The sequence below is a fragment of the Oncorhynchus mykiss genome, chromosome 30 (assembly GCF_057628025.1).
Source record: "Oncorhynchus mykiss isolate SJ-2025 chromosome 30, ASM5762802v1, whole genome shotgun sequence".
Lineage (NCBI taxonomy): Eukaryota > Metazoa > Chordata > Actinopteri > Salmoniformes > Salmonidae > Oncorhynchus > Oncorhynchus mykiss.
The window spans coordinates 39,329,099-39,351,323 of NC_143051.1; the positions used below are offsets into that span (position 1 = coordinate 39,329,099).

Genomic DNA, 22,225 nt, shown 5'->3' on the forward strand with positions numbered 1-22,225 from the left:
TGCCCTTCTCACACTATAGGTTAAGCAATGCATTTACATCAAGTTTACCTTGAGCTTATGACCAGCAGCCTTTAGTTGTATTGTAGGTTGACCAAAGACGGGATTTGCTTAAGAATGATTTTGATTGCGAAGTATTAAAGCCCAACCTACAACCTCCAACCTCAGCTACTCCAACCTCAGCCAACACAGTGCCATCCGTTTTGTCACTAAAGCACCTTATACATCCCACCACTGCAACTTGTATGCTCTAGTCGGCTGGCCCTCGCTACATATTCGTCGCCAGACCCACTGGCTCCAGGTCATCTACAAGTCCATGCTAGGTAAAGCTCCGCCTTATCTCAGTTCACTGGTCACGATGGCAACACCCATCCGTAGCACGCGCTCCAGCACTGATCATCCCTAAAGCCAACACCTCATTCGGCCGCCTTTCGTTCCAGTTCTCTGCTGCCTGTGACTGGAACGAATTGCAAAAATCGCTGAAGTTGGAGACTTTTATCTCCCTCACCAACTTCAAACATCTGCTATCTGAGCAGTTAACCGATCGCTGCAGCTGTACATAGTCTATCGGTAAATAGCCCACCCATTTTTACCTACCTCATCCCCATACTGTTTTTATTTATTTACTTTTCTGCTCTTTTGCACACCAATATCTCTACCTGTACATGACCATCTGATCATTTATCACTCCAGTGTTATTAGCCTGCAAAATTGTAATTATTCGCCTACCTCCTCATGCCTTTTGCACACAATGTATATAGACTCCCCTTTTTTTTTCTACTGTGTTATTGACTTGTTAATTCTTTACTTACTCCATGTGTAACTTTGTGTTGTCTGTTCACACTGCTATGCTTTATCTTGGCCAGGTCGCAGTTGCAAATGAGAACTTGTTCTCAACTAGCCTACCTGGTTAAATAAAGGTGAAATAAAAAAAAATAAGAAAAGAATGTATTATTGTCTGCCAAACAGGCCTACTTTTGTAACTTGTTCGTAATGCAAATGGGTGACGCTAACATTGAATCTGCCAGCTAGTATGTCTTATTGATACTGTGTTATTGACAACACGTTATTGATACTGTGTTATTGACAACACGTTATTGATACTGTGTTATTGACAACACGTTATTGATACTGTGTTATTGACAACACGTTATTGATACTGTGTTATTGACAACACGTTATTGATACTGTGTTATTGACAACACGTTATTGATACTGTGTTATTGACAACACGTTATTGATACTGTGTTATTGACAACACGTTATTGATACTGTGTTACTGACAACACGTTATTGATACTGTGCACTGGTTGTTTAAAGTTCACATACAGCGTAGTGTCCTACAGACTTGCACTACATGGTACTTATGGATAGGCACAGTCATACTGTAGATACAGTATAATATGAGTTCGATTTGCACAGTAAAAGTAGCCCATTGCAAAGTTGACTATATGAGAACACATTAAACTTATTTAGGTGTGGTAAGACAGCAGATCTAGAATAACATTTCGCTACGGGATTGAGTCCCAAACAGCACCCTATTCCCTACATAGTGCAATACTTCTGATGGGCCCTGGTCAAAAGCACAATAAAGGGAATAGGGTGCCATTTGGGACACAAGCCTATGGCTGGATATGTGTTTAGCAGAGGGAAATGAACATAGCTTCACAGCCCTGCTTGTCTGAGTGAGTCATGCAGTATCATTTATATAATTACAACATGTCCCAAAAGCCTGCGGTTTCCTTGGTCACAATTAACTTCAGTCACCAGTTAGATTCTTAGATGCATTTATAGGAATTGCTTCACAACTTGACCAAACATCTTTCAACTAGGAGGCATGGGCTGTATTCACTGGAGGATAAATAGTTTACAATATGTATAAATAATGTAATTGAGTTACTATACCATAATACTACTGTATTTACTGAGAAGAAAACACTTTTAATCACCAACACATCTTATATCATTTCTGTATTGTAGCGCTTCTTCACATTAATACATTAATATCTGGTTTTACTTGCACTAAAATACTGTATATGCCATTACATCACACACACACACACACACACACACATACACACACACACACACACACACACACACACACACACACACACACACACACACACACACACACACACACACACACAAAACAGGCCTAGGCAGAGTCTCTGTCCCGTGCTCTTCCTTTGTTGCTTTGAGAAATGATAATCAACGTCATCTTGTGACGCTTTTCTAAAGCTTGTAAGAAGAATAATAGAAAGGCAGACCCACACACAGTTGAAAGATTCCAACAGTTTATTGTTTTGAGTCAGAGTAATTTGTCAGGCCTTGGCTCTTTTAATGTAACGCTTGAGTTGGAGACAGAGAAAGACAGTGAGTGCATGCTTTATGTACCACTCCCACAACTCCCTGCGTGCTTTTATTCCTAAAAATGTGCATCTAGATTACCGTGTGGGGCTGGTTCTCCTTCAAATCACTCGTGTGTGTGTGACTCAGTGAGGAAGCTGAATGTGTGTGTGTGTGTGTGTGTGTGTGTGTGTGTGTGTGTGTGTGTGTGTGTGTGTGTGTGTGTGTGTGTGTGTGTGTGTGTGTGTGTGTGTGTGTGTGTGTGTGTGTGTGTGTGTGTGTGTACTAGTTCCAGTTAAGTTCTGCAAATGGAGCTCCTCCTGACTCACTGGTAGTGAGTGGGTCCACTCTTCCTCCACAGCGATTTAATTCCACATTTCTGAGGTTGGGATTGTGACTCACTGACATGACCCTGAGCAAATGAGTCAGACAGACGCCTGACTGAACATAATTATGAACATCTGAGCGTCAGGCCCATCTCTACCATTATTGCAACCAATGCAGTCTCAGTGGTCATCATGTGTGTGCGTGTGTGCATAAATGTGTTTGTGTGCATGGATGTGTGCGTGCGTATGGTCAGTGGTTTAATCAAGGATGCATTATGTGTACTATCTTGGATTTCTGCATTTGTCTGTACATGTATACATTCCTCCTTGGAATTCGTCCTTAATTCAACATGTCTTCAAGATAGCATGAGCATCCGATACAATAGCATCCAATTTAATGGTCTAACTTTCAAGTATCCTTGGTAACTATAAGACTATAAGATTGGGGCGGCATGGAGAGCGTTGGGCCAGTAACCGAAAGGTTGGTGGATCGAATCCCTGAGCTGACAAGGTAAACATCTGTCGTTCTGCCCCTGAACAAAGCAGTTAACCCACTGTTCCTATGCCGTCATTGTAAATAAGAATTTGTTCTTAACTGAATTGCCTAGTTAAAGAAAGAGTGAACAGTCTATGGCTTAGGTGGCTGGGTCCTTTGACAATTTTTGGTGCCTTCCTCTGACACCACCTGGTATAGAGGTCCTGGATGGCTGGGAGCTTGGCCCCAGTGATGCACTGGGCTGTCCGCACCAATCTCTGCAGAGCCTTGTGATCGAGGGTGGTGAAGTTGCCACACCAAGCAGTAATGCAGCCAGCCAAGATACTCTCAATGCTCTATCTGAGGGACCATGCCAAATCTCTGTCACGCCTTCTTCGCAACTGTACTGGGGTGAGAAGACCATGTTAAGTTCTTGGTGATATGGACACCAAGGAACTTGAAGATCTCGACACACTCCACCACAGCCCTGTTGATGTCGTCCACGATCACCTCCTTTGTCTTGCTGACGTTGATGGAGAGGTCTCTGTCAGGTCTCTGACCTCCTCCCCGTAGGCTGCCCCATTGTCGTCAGTGATCACGCCTTCCACCGGCGTGTCATCAGCAAACTTGACGCTGGTGTTGGAGTCGTGCGTGGCCACACAGTCGTGGGTGAACAGGGACTGCAGGAGGGGACTAAGCACACACCACTGATGGGCCCCCGTTTTGAGGTTCAGCGTGGCAGACGTGTTGTTACCAACCCTCACCACCTAGGGTCGGCCCGTCAGAAAGTCCAGGATCCAGTTGCCGTATTCAGTCCCAGGATCCCAAGGGACTGATGTTTCAATTGTGTAAGATTCTGTAGGAAACAACAAGGGTCCCACTGACACACAGGCACACACACACACAACCCAGGCCTTTATTACCCAGTGCTCATAAATAGGAGCAATAGATAAATAAACAGCAGTCGCACATCCACACACATATGACCAAGTTATCACATGAGAACACAAACGTCTTCATCTTCAAATATGTTTGTGTAACCATGATGAGATATAGCTTAGGAGTACATATTTTGTATATAGTCTCATTATTGTTTATTGTGTTACTATTTTCTACTTTTTAACTCTGCATTGTTGGGAAAGGGCTCGTAAAGTAAGCATTTCCCGGTAAAGTGTACACCTGTTGTGTTTGGATCATGTGACAAATACAATTAGATTTTTAATTTGACTTGACTGACCTCCCCTGTGGAACTCCTCTCTGCCTTTCTTTCCCTCTGCTGCCCCCTCCCCAACACCTTCTCCCAATCTAAACGTTTTTGTCTTTGAAGGACAGACAATACAAAAGGAAGAGCACACAGTAGAGGTTAATGTAAGCAGCAGTGTTATGTGGTTGTTTGTGTATGTGAGGGTTGACAGTAACAAATTACCTGGGTCGTATTTATTAAGGCACATCTCAGCAAATCCTTCTGCAACAGAATATGAAAACTGGTTTCTCGTTGCACTCATTCTTGTAGTCCCTCCTTTTTTAAATTAGTTTTTTTCCATACAACAATGCAATAGCTCCGAGTTTAACAGTAGGATTGCCATACTCTCCTGACATCTAATGGTCAAATATGGAACTGTGGCCTGATCGCCATTATTCCAGAATAGAGAAGATAAGAACTTTGGTCAGTGCCAAATCTTGTACTTATTAGACATACAGTACCAGTCAAAAGTTTGGACACACCTGCTCATTCAAGGGTTTTTCTTTATTTTACTATTTTCTACATTGTAAAATAATAGCAAAGACATCAAAACCATGAAACAACACATGGAATAATGAAGTAAACCCAAAAGTGTTAAACAAATATATTGTATATTTAAGATTCTTCCAAGTAGCCACCCTTCGCCTTGACAGCTTTGCACACTCTTGGCATTCTCTCAACCAGCTTCGCCTGGAACGTTTTTCCAACAATTTCCACATATGTTGAGCACTTATTGGCTGCTTTTCCTTCACTCTGCGGTCCAACTCATCCCAAATCATCTCCATTGGGTTGAGGTTGGGTGATTGTGGAGGCCAGGTCACCTAATGCAGTACTCCATCACTCTCCTTCTTGGTCAAATAGCCCTTACACAGCCTGGAGGTGTGTTGGGTCATTGTACTGTTGAAAAAAAATTATAGCCCCACTAAGTGCAAACCAGATGGGATGGTGTATCGCTGCAGAATGCTGTGGTAGCCATGCTAAATCACTGACAGCACTGACAGCATCACCAGCAAAGCACCCCCACACCTCCTCCTTCATGCTTCACGGTGGGAACCACACATGCAGAGATCATCCATTCACCTACTGTGCGTCTCACAAAGACACAGCGGTTGGAACCAAAAATCTCAAATTTGGACTCATCAAAGGACAGATTTCCACCGGTCTAATGTCCATTGCTCGTGTTTCTTGGCCCAAGCAAGTCCCTTCTTCTTATTGGTGTCCTTTAGTAGTGGTTTCTTTGCAGCAATTCGACCATATGAAGGCCTGATTCACACGGTCTCCTCTGAACAGTTGATGTTGAGATGTGTCTGTTACTTGAATTCTTTGAATTCTGAGGCTGGTAACTCTAATGAACTTATCCTCTGCAGCAGAGTTAACTCTGGGTCTTCCTTTCCTGTGCTCATGATGGTTTTTAGTACTGCACTTGAAGAAACTTTCAAAGTTCTTGAAATGTTCCGTACGGACTGACCTTCATGTCTTAAAGTAATGATGGACTGTCATTTCTCTTTGCTTATTTGAGCTGTTCTTGCCATAATATGGACTTGGTCTTCTATATGCCACCCCTACCTTGTCACAACACGACTGCTTGGCTCAAATGCATTAAGGGAAGAAATTCCACAAATGTACTTTTAACTAGGCACACCTTGTTAATTGAAATGCATTCCAGGTGACTATCTTGTGAAGCTGGTTGAGAAAATGCCACGAGTGTGCAAAGATGTCATCAAGGCGAAGGGTGGCTACTTTGAAGAATCTCAAGTATAAAATATATTTAGATTTGTTTAACTTTTTTTAGTTACTATGTGATTCCATATGTGTTTTGCATAGTTTTATTGTCTTCACTATTATTCTACAATGTAGAAAATAATAAAAATAAAGAAAAACCCTTGAATGAGCAGGCGTGTCTAAACCTTTGACTGGTACTGTGCTTTGAGACAGGCATTGTAAATGGAACTACATACGTTAGTTTTATTGAACTATCCAAAATGGAAATTGTATCTAAATAGTTGAAATCTGAGAATTTTCTTCCCGAAAATGTGTTTACATATAGACTCTCAAACCAATGATCAGTGACTTCCAACCCATTGAGGAAAACTGGTTGAAAATATTTAGTTTTAATTGCAAAACTGTAAGAAATTATGTATTTTTAACCAGTTTTGCACCCTGAGAAGTGGGAACGTATCTAGTGTTGTCTCACTTAAATTGAGAATATGTAAATTACTGTAGTTTTGTTGTCTCATTTAACACAGTACATTATGCAGCATTACAATATTCTGTAAAATGCACATAGCACAAAGTGAGTAGAAAGGATGTTATGAAATTATCCTGAGAGAAGTCCCCATTCTCAAACCCTTTTGTGTGTCACATGGGCGTGTAACTCATGTGGATATAGTGTTTATACTGTTTATGCAACCTCCCCCTCAACCCACAGTTACCTAGCAACACCCCTGTTTGCCTTGTAACCAATAACATTGGTTGGCAGCAAAGTAGGCCCTGCTTAAGTATACTCAGAGAACAAGAGAGGGTAGGTCCTGCCAAGAGAGAGAATGAGAGAGGAAATAACAGCTTTTGTTACTCAACTTGTACCAGACCATGACACACGATGAGAAAGGCCTTGTGGGAAAATAATTGTGTGAAAATATAGCCCACCATGTGTCCTATAATTAAACCACCCTACAATTATTTTGTTGGCCTCTATTACATACGGTGCATTCGGAAAGTATTCAGACCCCTTGACTTTCTCCACATTTTGTTACATTACAGACTTATTCTAAAAGCAATTACATTTACATAAGTATTCAGACCCTTTACACAGTACTTTGTTGAAGCACATTTGGCAGTGATTACAGACTCAAGTCTTCTTGGGTATGACGCTACAAGCTTGGCACACCTGTATTTGGGAAATTTCTCCCTTTCTTCTCTGCAGATCCTCTCGAACTCTGTCAGGTTGGATGGACAGCTATTTTCAGGTGTCTCCAGAGATGTTCGATCTGGTTCAAGTCCGAGCCACTCAAGGACATTCAGAGACTTGTCCCTAAACCACTCCTGCGTTGTCTTGGCTGTGTGTTTAGGTCAGCTTCTTGGAAGGTGAACCTTCGCCTCAGTCCTGAGCAGGTTTTCATCAAGGATCTCTCTGTACTTGCTCCGCTTTCCCTCGATCCTGACTAGTCTCCCAGTCCCATGCACTGAAAAACATTCCCACAGCATGATGCTGCCACCACCATGTTCCACTGTAGGGATGGTGCCAGGTTTCTTCCAGACGTGACGCTTGGCATTCAAGAGTTCAATCTTGGTTTCATCAGACCAGAGAATCTTGTTTCTCATGGTCTGAGAGTTCTTTAGGTGCCTTTTGGCAAACTCCAAGTGAGCTGTCATGTGCCTTTTACTGAGGAGTGGCTAAGTACGATAATTTATGGACTCACTACTGTAAGTCGCTCTGGATAAGAGTGTCCGCTAAATGACTAAAATCTAATCTGTACAAGACTGAAATCACAGGTAAATCTGTGAAAGGACATGGTATATGGTGTCTTTATATGGCAGTCTCTCAGACACACATTAATCCTAGTTCTGGACAACAACAAAAACCATCTCAACAGCGATTATCCATTGAAATAGCTTTTTACTCCAGGAGAACGGTTCATAATAATGGCCGGAATGGAGCAAATTGAATGGCATCAAACACCTGGAAACCATGTGTTTGATATATTTGTTACCATTCCATTCATTTCGCGCCAGTCATTACCACAAGCCCATACTCCCCAATTAAGGTGCCACCAATCTCCTGTGGCCTAATCTGTGTCCAAGAAACCTCCCCCAACACTATTATGCATTTTTTTGTAGACAAAGATAAACACACACCTACAGTATTTTGTACTCTAATTGAATTCCAATAGACTAGCTACAGTATAACACATGTACAACCTGCATCTATAACTACTTTCTCTAATGCATGCATGCACACACACAAAATAATGACAACAACTCCTTGGTCTTTGTGTTTAATGGACAGTGTGATCATTACAAAAGTGAAAATTAGAACCCTTCTTTTCTCCACGCCCCTTCCTCCTCTCATCCCTCACTTCCCCATCTTCTTCTTGTGCATCTGGTAGCACTGTTCACAGGCGATGGACAGGCCCACAACTAGAGAAACAAACTCCTCAAAGTCCACCTCTCCATCCCCATTAGAGTCCAGATCCTTCATGATCTTGTCTACTGTGGCTGGGTCCTTCTGAGACTGAAAGGAAGACAGGGATGTTTTAATAATACTAAATGTAAATACTGTAATTTCACAAACAGTACTAGGGGACAACCGTTGACGTACTCTTTATGGGGCAGATACATGACAAGTAGGAACACATTTTTGTTGCGGACCACCTGACCAAGGAAAACTCTGGGCCTTATGACCTGGTCCCCTGAGTTTTTCCTGGTCAAGTCACGTGATCAGGAAAAACTCCAGACCCTAATCATAAATGTGCATGTTTTCTGTATCAAATTAACAGGGAGTGCTTCTACAGCAAAATAGTAATAGAGATAATATACTGTATGTCCCAAATGGCATCCTATTGCCTAAATAGTGCACAACTTTTGACCAGAGCCCTATGGTGCCATATGATACACAGACGTAGTAGAGATAGTAGTAGAGATGGCCACCTTGAGGAAGCCAGAGAGCTCGTTCTCCATCAGGTCCCTTAGCTCACGGCGGCTCAGAGTGTTGCCACTGCCCTCCTTAGCAGCATACTTGTGGAACACAGTGATCATGGACTCCATTGCTCGTTCCAGGTCTGATGGCATGGTTGCAGGTCTAAGTTAGGTTGCACTGAGAGAGAGCGAGAGAGAGAGAAAAATTACATTTGAATGACAGGGTAGCAAAGCATTCATGTGACTAACATGTATCTTTAGTCTGGCATAATGTTTTTTTTACAAATACTGTAGTTTACAAGATGTTGGCTAAAGGAACTGTATTTCATGAGGGAATGTGTGTGTGTGTGTGTGAATGGGCCATGTTGAAGAAAATCAGCACCATGTGCCCTGCCCATTCCAATGAGTAATGCTCACATGAGTAATCCATAAAATCACCAACAAAAGTTGATCACAGATTCATTACTAAGTTATTTTCTCTCAAATACAGAACACAAAATACATTCAAATACACACAAGTCAGATACAAAGAGCACAAAGAGCACACAGATAATTTGACTTAACTTTACCTGGTTGAATTAGATAGAGAAGGGAAACATAAAAGAGAGCCAATGAAAAAGGGTGTGGTATGAGAGAAGAGGAAATGACTGAACTTGGAAAAAATGTAGTCCAAAACTGAGGAAAGTAGGGTAAAAGGAAAGACAAACCAGACTCGAGAAAGAGAGGTTGCACCAACAGTGAGGAAATACGTGTGTACATGTCCACAGTCAGCTCTTAACCCAGTCATTCAAAGTGAGCCACACCCGTATTTCAGTCAATTTCTTTATTGTTAAATAATATTACAAACTCAGATTCTTTTAGACCAAAAAAAGTATAATGCACACAATTATAATGCTCTAATAGTTTAGCAAACATTCTAGGTTCTATATCTATGTGTTGTACATGCTCTTTTGTCCTTATGACAAATGTGATTATTTTAGTTATGAAACTATAAAGTTTTAAAATCCGTCATCAATGCAGAACACCTAAAAAGGTACTACTGTAAGGCTGGACTGTAAAAAGTGACTTATGTTGACTTTTATATTTACAGATGAAAAGTTTGACAACTACCCCATAGAAAACTGCACTTCAAAGCCAAAAATGCACAAGACCAAGAATGAATGAAAGTATTTCAAGTCTGCTGACTAGTTCCTGAGTTGGATGAAGAGATCAGATAGGATTAACAAAACTATTTAGCCTGAAGCGACTTTTTACATTCGTAGACATTTTTTTTTTTACCACCAGTCGGACAAGAACAAGAGTATACATATTATATGCTGAATTCTTACCGTTCACGAGTGTGGAGTTGGCGATTGAGAAGAAGTGAATCGTGCTGAGCTGAGAAAAATATTGCGTCTGAGAATTTATAGACAGGCGCCGCCCTGTAGTCTATGCGCTGCCTTGAGTGAAGTAATGATATATTGAGCAATATAGTAGGTTAAATTGGTAAACCTTGCAAACACAGTCAACGAATAGTTCGCGTTGTGCGTTTAAAATTATTAAAATGACTTGTTCATTTACATGACAAGTAGGGTACATTTTTATTTTAGAAATTATTAATATCCCTACATTTTATTAATCTCCCACTTATATACAGAATAAAGAGAATAATGAAAATTGAGAGTGAGGTAAAGACAAATAGACAGCCTAGTGTAAATGATAATCGATTGTAATGACAATAGGCATGTTTGAGAAAGCACTCTTACCTTCGTCGAAAGGAGCGCAGCGTGCTTAGACCACATACTTTATTACAAATTGAAACTTCACAAAAACAACAAAGAATAAACGAACGTCCAGTACATAGTCACTTAGGCACTAACTGAAAACAATATCCCACAACGCAGGTGGGAACAGTGGACAACTTAAGTATGATCCCCAATTAGAGACGATAATCAGCTGCCTCTAATTGGGGATCATACTTAAACTTAAGTTGTCCATTGTTCCCACCTGCGTTGTGGGATATTGTTTTCAGTTAGTGCCTAAGTGACTATGTACTGGACGTTCGTTTGTTCTTTTTGTGAAGTTTCACTTTGTAAAAAAGTATGTGGAACTCTATGCATGCTGCGCCTTGGTCCGCTCCTTTCCATGAACGTAACAGAATATCCCACCATGCAAGGACCAAACAGCGTGCCTGGGAGATAAAGGAGAGTTGGACATGGGAGGAAATCCTAGGAGGATGCGAGACCTTTCTCCGGAGGGAGTCGCCAAGGAATATAGGAGGACAGCGACGATGCCGGGGTCCACGGCCACAGAAACCCCAAGAGTTTTTGGTGGGGGAGGGCACAAGGGGCAGTCAGTCGAGCAAGGAGCCTGTCTGTGGGTCGATGGAGCAATTTAAGGAGGGATATCGGAGAGAGGTGTTAGCGAGGAGTATGCTGCGCACCAGGCCTCCAGTGCCCCTCCCCAGCCTGGTACGTCCTGTGCCGGCTCCACGCACCAGGCCTCCAGTGCGCCTCCCCAGCCTGGTATGTCCTGTGCCTGCTCCCCGCACTCGCCCTGAAGAGCGTGTCACCGGTCCGGTGCAACCTGTGCTGGCTCCCCGCACCAGGCCTCCAATGCGCCTCCCCAGCCCGGTACATCCTGTGCCAGCTCCACGCACCAGGCCTCCAGTGCGCCTCCCCAGCCCGGTACGTCCTGTGCCGGCTCCCCGCACTCGCCCTGAAGAGCGTGTCACCAGTCCTGTGCAACCTGTGCCGGCTCCACGCACCAGGCCTCCAGTGCGCCTCCCCAGCCCGGTACATCCGGTGCCGGCTCCCCGCACTCGCCCTGAAGAGCGTGTCACCAGTCCAGTGCAACCTGTGCCGCCTCCACGCACCAGGCTTCCAGTGTGCCTCCCCAGCCCGGTACGTCCTGTGCCAGCTCCACGCACCAGGCCTCCAGTGCGCCTCCCCAGCCCGGTACGTCCTGTGCCAGCTCCACGCACCAGGCCTCCAGTGCGCCTCCCCAGCCCGGTATGTCCTGTGCCAGCACCACGCACCAGGCCTCCAGTGCGCCTCCCCAGCCCGGTACATCCTGTGCCGGCTCCCCGCACTCACCCTGAAGAGCGTGTCACCAGTCCAGTGCAACCTGTGCCGCCTCCACGCACCAGGCTTCCAGTGTGCCTCCCCAGGCCGGTATGTCCTGTGCCGGCTCCCCGCACTCGCCCTGAAGAGCGTGTCACCAGTCCTGTGCAACCTGTGCCGGCTCCACGCACCAGGCCTCCAGTGCGCCTCCCCAGCCCGGTACATCCGGTGCCGGCTCCCTGCACTCGCCCTGAAGAGCGTGTCACCAGTCCAGTGCAACCTGTGCCGCCTCCACGCACCAGGCTTCCAGTGTGCCTCCCCAGCCCGGTACATCCTGTGCCAGCTCCACGCACCAGGCCTCCAGTGCGCCTCCCCAGCCCGGTACGTCCTGTGCCAGCTCCACGCACCAGGCCTCCAGTGCGCCTCCCCAGCCCGGTATGTCCTGTGCCAGCACCACGCACCAGGCCTCCAGTGCGCCTCCCCAGCCCGGTACATCCTGTGCCGGCTCCCCGCACTCACCCTGAAGAGCGTGTCACCAGTCCAGTGCAACCTGTGCCGCCTCCACGCACCAGGCTTCCAGTGTGCCTCCCCAGGCCGGTATGTCCTGTGCCGGCTCCCCGCACTCGCCCTGAAGAGCGTGTCACCAATTCGGTGCAACCTGTGCCAGCTCCCCGCACCAGGCCTCCAGTGCGCCTCCCCAGCCCGGTACATCCTGTGCCAGCTCCACGCACCAGGCCTCCAGTGCGCCTCCAGTGCGCCTCCCCAGCCCAGTACGTCCTGTGCCGGCTCCACGCACCAGACCTCCAGTGCGCCTCCAGTGCACCTCCCCAGCCCAGTACGTCCTGTGCCGGCTCCACGCACCAGACCTCCAGTGTGCCTCCCCAGCCCGGTACGTCCTGTGCCAGCTCCACGCACCAGACCTCCAGTGCGCCTCCCCAGCCTGGTATGTCCTGTGCCAGCTCCCCGCACTCGCCCTGAAGAGCATGTCACCAGTCCAGTGCAACCTGTGCCGGCTCCCCGCACCAGGCCTCCAGTGCGCCTCCCCAGCCCGGTACATCCTGTGCCAGCTCCACGCACCAGGCCTCCAGTGCGCCTCCAGTGCGCCTCCCCAGCCCGGTACGTCCTGTGCCGGCTCCACGCACCAGGCCTCCAGTGCGCCTCCCCAGCCCGGTACATCCTGTGCCAGCTCCACGCACCAGGCCTCCAGTGCGCCTCCAGTGCGCCTCCCCAGCCCGGTACGTCCTGTGCCAGCTCCACGCACCAGGCCTCCAGTGCGCCTCCCCAGCCCGGTATGTCCTGTGCCAGCACCACGCACCAGGCCTCCAGTGCGCCTCCCCAGCCCGGTACATCCTGTGCCGGCTCCCCGCACTCACCCTGAAGAGCGTGTCACCAGTCCAGTGCAACCTGTGCCGCCTCCACGCACCAGGCTTCCAGTGTGCCTCCCCAGGCCGGTATGTCCTGTGCCGGCTCCCCGCACTCGCCCTGAAGAGCGTGTCACCAATTCGGTGCAACCTGTGCCAGCTCCCCGCACCAGGCCTCCAGTGCGCCTCCCCAGCCCGGTACATCCTGTGCCAGCTCCACGCACCAGGCCTCCAGTGCGCCTCCAGTGCGCCTCCCCAGCCCAGTACGTCCTGTGCCGGCTCCACGCACCAGACCTCCAGTGCGCCTCCCCAGCCCGGTACGTCCTGTGCCAGCTCCACGCACCAGACCTCCAGTGCGCCTCCCCAGCCTGGTATGTCCTGTGCCAGCTCCCCGCACTCGCCCTGAAGAGCGTGTCACCAGTCCAGTGCAACCTGTGCCGGCTCCCCGCACCAGGCCTCCAGTGCGCCTCCCCAGCCCGGTACATCCTGTGCCAGCTCCATGCACCAGGCCTCCAGTGCGCCTCCAGTGCGCCTCCCCAGCCCGGTACATCCTGTGCCAGCTCCACGCACCAGGCCTCCAGTGCGCCTCCAGTGCGCCTCCCCAGCCCAGTACGTCCTGTGCCGGCTCCACGCACCAGACCTCCAGTGTGCCTCCCCAGCCCGGTACGTCCTGTGCCAGCTCCACGCACCAGACCTCCAGTGCGCCTCCCCAGCCTGGTATGTCCTGTGCCAGCTCCCCGCACTCGCCCTGAAGAGCATGTCACCAGTCCAGTGCAACCTGTGCCGGCTCCCCGCACCAGGCCTCCAGTGCGCCTCCCCAGCCCGGTACATCCTGTGCCAGCTCCACGCACCAGGCCTCCAGTGCGCCTCCAGTGCGCCTCCCCAGCCCGGTACATCCTGTGCCGGCTCCACGCACCAGGCCTCCAGTGCGCCTCCCCAGCCCGGTACATCCTGTGCCAGCTCCACGCACCAGGCCTCCAGTGCGCCTCCAGTGCGCCTCCCCAGCCCGGTACATCCTGTGCCGGCTCTACGCACCAGGCCTCCAGTGCGCCTCCAGTGCGCCTCCCCAGCCCGGTACATCCTGTGCCGGCTCCCCGCACTCGCCCTGAAGAGCGTGTCACCAGTCCAGTGCAACCTGTGCCGGCTCCACGCACCAGGCTTCCAGTGCCCCTCCCCAGCTCGGAGCGTCCTGTGCCGGCTCCACGCACTCGTCCTGAGGACCGTGTCATCAGTCCAATGCAACCTGCACCAATGCCCAGTCCTGGCATGGCGTCCAGTCCCGCTCATTGGCCAGAGCCTTCCTCTGCGCCGGTGCCCAGTCCAGGCACGGCGTCCAGTCACGCTCCATGGCCGGAGCCTTCCTCTGTGCCAGTGCTCAGTCCAGGCACGGCGTCCAGTCTCGATCCATGGCCGGAGGCTTCCTCTGAGCCGGTGTCCATGCCAGGCACGGCGTTCAGCCCGGTTCCATGGCCGGATCCGCGGGTTGAGCGGGTGCTACGTCCTGCACCGGAGCCGCCCCCAACGCTAAGTGCCCACCCTAACCCTCCCCATCCAGGTTCAGGTTTTGTGGTCGGAGTCCGCACCTTTCGGGGGGGGGGGGGGGGGGTTGAGGCAGCTGATTATCGTCTTACTTAAGTTGTCCATTATTCCCACCTGCGTTGTGGGATATTGTTTTCAGGTAGTGTCTAAGTGCACTCTGTACTGGACATTCGTTTATTCTTTGTTGTTTTTGTGAAGTTTCAATTTGTAATACAGTATGTGGAACTCTACGCATGCTGCGCCTTGGTCCGCTCCTTTCGATGAACGTAACACTATCATTATCAAATAAAATGTTATTTGCGCATGTTCTGAATACAATAGGTGGAGACCTTACTGTGAAATGCTTACTTACAAGCCCTTAACCAACAATGCAGTCCAAGAAAGAGTTAATAAAATATTTACTAAATAAACTAAAGTTAACAAAATGACGAGAAATGTACACAACAATAACGAGGCTATGTACAGGGTACCGGTACCGAGTCTGTAAGAGGGTGCGTGCTGGTGGCAGGGAAGTCAGGCGCAGGAGATCGAACTTGGTATAAACGGAGCAGTTTAATAAGTGCTCAAAAAAATCCAAAATATACAAAATAATACTAGTGGGTACAAACCCTTTGCACACCAGAACATAGCTTACAAACAAACAATCCCCGACAAGGACATGAGGGGGAACAGAGGGTTAAATACACAACATGTAATTTATGGGATTGGAACCAGGTGTGATACAAGACAAGACAAAACCAAAGGAAAATTAAAAGAGGATCATCGATTGCTAGAAAGTCGGTGACTTCGACCGCCGAACCCCCGCCCGAACAAGGAGAGGGACCAACGTGACAGTAACCCCCCCCCCCCGACATCGGCCCCAGAGGGCGAGGCGCAGGGCGATCCGGACGAAGGCGGTGGAACTCCTGCAGCATAGATGGGTCCAACACATCCTCGACCGGAACCCAGCTCCTCTCCTCCGGGCCGTACCCCTCCCACTCCAAAATATACTGAAGGCTGGTACCGGCTGGTACCCTAGTACGCACTGGAAGGGAGAGATGTTAGTGGAGGAGTGGCGAAGCGAGTTCTGTGCCATCTCGTCCCAGGGCAAATAGGGTGGTAAATAGACAGCTTCGAAAAATATAGATGAAAACTCTTGGTATAGTGTGGTCTACAGCTTATGAGATACTCTACCTCAGGCGAGCAAAACCTTAGTTAATATTAGATTTCGTGCACCAGCTGTTATTTTCAAATAGACACAGACCGCCACCCCTTGTCTTACCAGAGTTCTATCTCGCCGATGGACCGAAAACCCGCCAGCTGTATGTTATCCATGTCGTCATTCAGCCACGACTCTGTGAAACATAAGATATTACAGTCTTTAATGTCCCATTGGTAGGATTGCACATTGGCTAATAGGACTGATGGTAGAGGGGGTTTACTCACTTGCCTACGAATTCTCAGAAGGCAGCCCAACCTCCGCCCCCTTTTTCTCTGTCTTTTCGTCACACAAATGGTGGGGATTTGGACCACCATTTGTGTACGTGCGCCAAATAGGCCTGCCGACAAGAAAAAGTTAATGCCATCCACAGACATTATCTGAGTTTAATTCAATAAAAGAAAAGCTGCGAAATGGGGAGTTGAAAAGGAAGAGGGAGGGCCAGAAAAGTAATGTTCGTTAATGATTTGGTGAAGTGGTAAAAGAGGATGATAGCAGTGCCTATGTTATGTGTGATGATTGTGAGGCGCCATACAAATTCGACAGTCACAAGATGGGGACTTCAAATAGGCCTACAGCACATCAAGGGAACCATAGCCTACTGTTCAGATCACACAAAATGCAGGCAACATCTTTACTCGAGCGGAGAAATATGAGAGAATGCGAAAGCACAGTCAGATACTGTCAGGAGGGGTGCTATCTTGATCAGCATCATAAAAGCAGGTATTTCAATTCAACCAGATATATGCATCCAATCCAAACTGAAATCTTATCAGAAACATGTTGGGTCATTTTCACAGCTTTCTATTTCCTTGCAACCGGTCAAACTGATGTCATTTGGAAATTTTGCACTGAAAATCTTTTCCACAATGTTTTTTTGTTATTGCATTTTCTCCCCAGTCCATAAATGTCTAAACTTCATGAAAGAAACAGAGATCAGAGAGAACTGTACCGATGTCAACTAGTTTGAAGCATACAATCTATCTATTTGTGACAATCTGGTGAGCAAGGGTTTATTTTGTCTTCTAGGGCAATGACATGACTTTTATTGATGAAATGGACCATCCAAAAGTTATGTTTTTATGCCCTCTAGTGGAATATCTATGTAATGACAGATTACAGTACTAAAAGGGAAAGATTTAAAATAATGTTTTAAATGTGGTTGTTTGGAACTGCAGCGATAAGGGGAACATGATGAAATGTCAGAACTCTCCATCTCTCCCATTTCATTCCTGTCTTGCTTCTCTGCCCTAACCCTCACCCCTCTCTTTCCCCAAACCAGACTCTCCCTCCCTCTCTATCTCTGGTGTGTGTGTACGTGTGTGTGTGTGTACACGTGTGTGTGTGTGTGTGTGTGTGTGCATACACATGTTAGACAATTTGCTGACCAAAAAGACATGGGCATATAAGGAGGGTCACCTAGCGACAACACCCAGCTTCCTAATAAAAAAAAACGCAAGCCTCCCCAAAAATAATTGTATTTATGTGACAAATAACAGTGTCACAGGCCAGGTGCTCTTCTATATAAGCTCCCTCACTCTCCACCCCATCTGCACCTGACAGATTATCCTATTCTACACACGGGTAAGACCGACAGGAAACTCAGGAGAAACAGAATACATTCTTAGACAATCTTAAAAGATAACACAAGGAAGAGGTGAGGGCCCTGGCAGAGTAGTGCCAGGAAAATAACCGCTCCTTCAACATCAACAAAACGAAGGAACTGATCTTGGACATCAGGAGACGGCAGAGAGCATTGCTCGCTCTGATATTTCTTAATGATTTTCTTTACATTTTTGGGATTTTCGTGTATTGTAAGGTATTACTGCACTGCTAGAAGCATACGCATTTAGCAGCACCTGCAATAGCATCTGCAAATACCGTATGTGTACGTGACCACTCAAATTTGATAATAGCGTAGTAGGGTGGAAAGCAGGAACTTGTAAAATCCATTTTTTCAAAAATGCTTTTGGGTTAGACATCGTACATTAATGTAATTTGGAACAGTAATCAACATAAGGTACGGTTGTGTGACTGGAAAGAATCATTAACAAAGGTTACACTGTACATTTATTTACAACACTACTGTGTCCAAATACTTAGAATGTCTCCAACTGTTCATGCATTTACACAAGAGTTCAAGTCAGTAATCTGTGTGATATCATTGGTCTGAGTAAACTGTTATCAATTTAACATGTCTATTCTTCATTTTGTAAGTGCTTACTTACATAGTCCTCTTCATTCCTGTAAAGAACATAAGGCCTTCCACATGTAAGCTACTTGCCAAGTACTTATAATAGTTTCTACCCCCAGGATCACCATCACCCTCAGACACCATGGCACAGCCCACATCTCTGGAAGCCTCCCTGGGAGCTCTCATCATGACATTCCACAAGCACGCTGGTAGAAATCACTTTCAATGAAGAGTATCCATTGCACTAGCTAGCAGATTGTAACGGGCTAATGTGATGCTCGCAGGCCTGAGCAATTCCAGTCCCTGTGGGCTTGATTGGTGTCACACTTTTCCACTATCCCTAGCAAACACACCTGATTGAAACAAATTGCATTTTTAACTGAAGATTTTTAGTTGATTATTGAAGTCAGGTGTGTTAGGGCAAAAGTGTAACACCAATCAGGCCCCTGAGGACTGGAGTGCCCAGGCCTGTGAGAGTACTGTTTGGCGTAGCACAGGGAATATTAAACCAACAATCCTTAACGATACGATCTTTTTTCTCGATTCGGCCAAAAATTTCAGTGTCCAGTTGCAGGTGGTTTGTTTCAATTTAGAAAATGCTCCGTTATTAAAATAAATGTTTTGCTCCATGAAGTAATCTGAATGTGCTTGCTACTATTAAGCCTAGTTTTTATTTTTTAAATCTAGGACTAGGCTTGATCTGTATGACTAGAAGTCTATGGTATCTACTAGCATGCTAGCAGTTCCTATAAGGGCTCAGGGCCAGACCCAGATGCAGACACGGGAGGCAGATGGTTTGAGTGTGTGATATTTATTAGTTCCAAAAGGGGTAGGCAAGCGAATTGTCGTAGACAGGCAAAAGGTCAAAACCAGATCAGAGTCCAGAAAACAGGCAAGGGTCAAAACCGGGAGGACTAGCAAAAGAGAGAATAGCAAAAGCAGGAGTGCGGGAAAAACACGCTGGTTGACTTGAACCAGACAAGACAAACTAGCACAGAGAGACAGGAAACACTGGGATAAATACACTGGAGAAAATAAGCGACACCTGGAGGGGGTGGAGACTCTAACTAGCATTACCGCAATGACTAGAAACCTATGGTATCTACTAGCATACCGCAATGACTAGAAACCTATGGTATCTACTAACCAATAGAAATTGGTTCAACGAGTTCATCTAACTCTGGGTTCTTGATAAAGGGCTTCAAAGCCAGAATCCTGAAGTATTCCTTTAAGTGTGTTGTGATTTGAATAAAAACAATTTAATTATTGGTTTGATTGAACTTTGACGGATTCTATATTGCATGGAGTCTCAACCATTCAGTGCGAAGGACAATTAAATACAGAAATGTTAAGGTATTGTGTCTTTCTTTACTTGTGATCTGACTGCATGAAAAATCTGTCGATGTGCCCTTGAGCAAGGCGCTTAACCCTAATTGCTCCTGTAAATTGCTCTGGATAAGAGCATTTGCTAAATTACTAAAATGTAAATGATCCTATATTACATTTGCATGAGCAGAAGGGTGGTCCTGAAGTGGATGACCTGATGATGATGCTGGACCAGGATGCTGACGACTCCGTGGACTTCAAGGAGTACATTACCCTGATTGGATCCCTTGCCTACGCATGCAACTGTGCCCTGGTGAGGAGTATGTGATTGGATGTAAAGACCTGCCTGCTTCCATCTGCTTTGTACGGTGAATTACATTAATGTACATTTCATGCTACATTAATAAATGTCTGTTTATTTTTTAATTTGGTTGTTCGGGTGTTTATTTTGTGAGTTTTTTGTGTGAACAAGGGTTTTGTGAATAGGTTTTGTAGGATCTTAATTTGATCAACCTGTTGCTGGAGAACTTTCCTGGAATGCAGTGTGTATATTCAGTCAAAATCAGATATACAGGTTTCACATTTTCAGCAAAACATGCACATTATTCTTTGACATTGAGTAACTAACTAGCCAACAAGTTTGTCGAGTAGGCTAGACAGGGTGCTTGTTGAAAAGGTACTCTTATTTGTGCAAGCAGGTTGGGAAGGACTGACAGCCAGGGGATTGAGTACATACCTCCCTCGGAAATTAAAGAATAAATATCTAAATCAGACAAAAAAAATCCTGCACCCCTTTCGAAAAATCTTTCCACCGTCTGTGACTGTAGCCTACAGCACATTTTTTATATTAGCGGGTTAGCCAAACGAAACGTCTCATGAAAATAATTGAAAATAGATTCTCATGCCACATGTTCTTATGTTTTCCTGTACATTTAGATACATTTGAGAAAAGCAGTAATGTATATTTGGCAGCTCCGCATATCAACACTGCGTGGTTAAATAGCAAATAGCAATCTACCTCTACAACCACCATGTAAAGCGATCCTAATGGAGGGGTGCAACAGTTTTATTGTGCGACATTGAAACTTTTGGATGGTTGGGTCCATTTCTTCAATAGAAGTCATGTTGCTATGCCCTCTAGTGAAATATATTCAATGACAGATTACTGTACTATAAGTGAAAGATTTAAAATAGAGTTTTAAATGTGGTTGTGGAACTGCAGCGATGATGGGGAAGCTGATGAAATGGCATAGTTCTCTATATCTCTCCCATTTCATTCCTTTCTTTTTCTCTGTCTTGCTTCTCTGCCCTAACCCATTCTGCCAGTCACATTCTGTTAAAGGTCCCCAAAGCACACACATCCATGGGTCTTTCCTCTTTTCAGTTCGCTGCAGCTAGTGACTGGAACAAGCTGCAACAAACACTCAAACTGGACAGTTTCATCTCAATCTCTTCATTCAAAGAGGGTCACTCTTACTGACAGTTGAGGCTGCTTTGTGTGATGTATTGTTGTCTCTACCTTCTTGCCCTTTGTGCTGTTGTCTGTACCCAATAATGTTTGTATCATGTTTTGTGTTGCTACCATGCTGTGTTGTCATGTGTTGCTGCCTTGCTATGTTGTTGTCTTAGGTCTCTCTTTATGTAGTGTTGGGTTGTCTCTCTTGTCGTGATGTGTGTTTTGTCCTATATTTATATTTCATTTAAAAAATAAAAATGATCCCAGCCCCCATCCCTGCAGGATGTCTTTTACCTTTTGGTAGGCCATCATTGTAAATAAGAATTTGTTCTTAAATGACTTGCCTAGTTAAAAAAATACAAATTACCCTCACCCCTCTCTTTCCCCTAACCAGACTCTCCCTCCCTCTTGATCTCTGGTGTGTGTGTGTGTATGTGTGTGTGTGTGTGTGTATAAATGTGTTTGAAATAATTTGGTGGCCAAAAAGACATGGGCATACAGGGAGGGTCACCTAGCGACAACACCCAGCTTCTTTAAAAAAAACACCCGGTCTACACCCTTTTCCCTCTCAATCTGCTCCAGGCATGAGTGACAGTTGCGGTTGCTTAGGCCCCAAGCTGCTAGGGGGATGCACCCCCCCCCCCCCCCCCCCGAAAGATTTGTATTTGTTTGAAATTTGGTTCTGCATCAGCAATGTTTCTCTTGTTATGTCAGTCACTGACAGCCACTCAATTAGCCATGTCAGCTAACACTTTTTAGATTGGTACACCAGTCTAGCCAGCTATCTAAATTTGTAGTAGGCCAAATCATGGCCGAATACCAACAAGGCACGTGCCCAGGGGCCTGACCTCCAGGGGGCAAAATGAGTGGAATTGCATGTAGTTTGTCACAAAGTCTCGCTTTGGGCCTCCAAATGGCCCTGCTCCTAACTCTTTCCCACTCTTAATTTCTCTATGTGTCATCAGTGTATGACTCCCATATGACATTCAATGGCTCTTTGAGCCTCATTGTGCTCTTCTACCCATGGCTTAACCTTAGATAGAGATCATTTGTGCTGCTTATCATGCATGAGGGTTCTCTATTTG

The 22,225-nt window shown here is 46.2% G+C and overlaps 1 protein-coding gene and 1 long non-coding RNA gene across 3 annotated transcripts; both read right to left on the reverse strand.

Annotated features, from left to right (window-relative positions):
* Positions 1-2,281: 2,281 nt before the first annotated feature.
* Positions 2,282-4,671, reverse strand: LOC149970301 (uncharacterized). Of its 2 annotated transcripts, none has more exons than XR_016493683.1 (3): positions 4,574-4,671; positions 4,385-4,466; positions 2,282-4,003 (listed from the first exon to the last, which is right to left on the reverse strand). It is a non-coding gene; the product is annotated as an uncharacterized LOC149970301 (long non-coding RNA). The 2 variants fall into 2 exon arrangements; XR_016493684.1 differs by having other exon boundaries at positions 2,282-4,027.
* A 3,698-nt stretch (positions 4,672-8,369) lies between these two features.
* Positions 8,370-10,510, reverse strand: LOC110510474 (protein S100-A1). Its single transcript, XM_021591839.3, has 3 exons — positions 10,354-10,510; positions 9,038-9,203; positions 8,370-8,621 (listed from the first exon to the last, which is right to left on the reverse strand). Exons 2-3 carry the CDS (start codon positions 9,176-9,178, stop codon positions 8,463-8,465), a joined length of 300 nt encoding a protein of 99 aa, XP_021447514.1. The 5' UTR covers positions 9,179-9,203; positions 10,354-10,510; the 3' UTR covers positions 8,370-8,462.
* Positions 10,511-22,225: the final 11,715 nt, after the last annotated feature.

Excerpts from the sequence above, each read along its gene's own strand:
- LOC110510474 (XM_021591839.3), bottom strand. The coding sequence starts at position 9,178 with ATGCCATCAGACCTGGAACGAGCAATGGAGTCCATGATCACTGTGTTC. Across the intron at positions 8,622-9,037 it reads AGCTCTCTGGCTTCCTCAAG|TCTCAGAAGGACCCAGCCAC; the intron begins GTGGCCATCTCT and ends TCTTCCTTTCAG.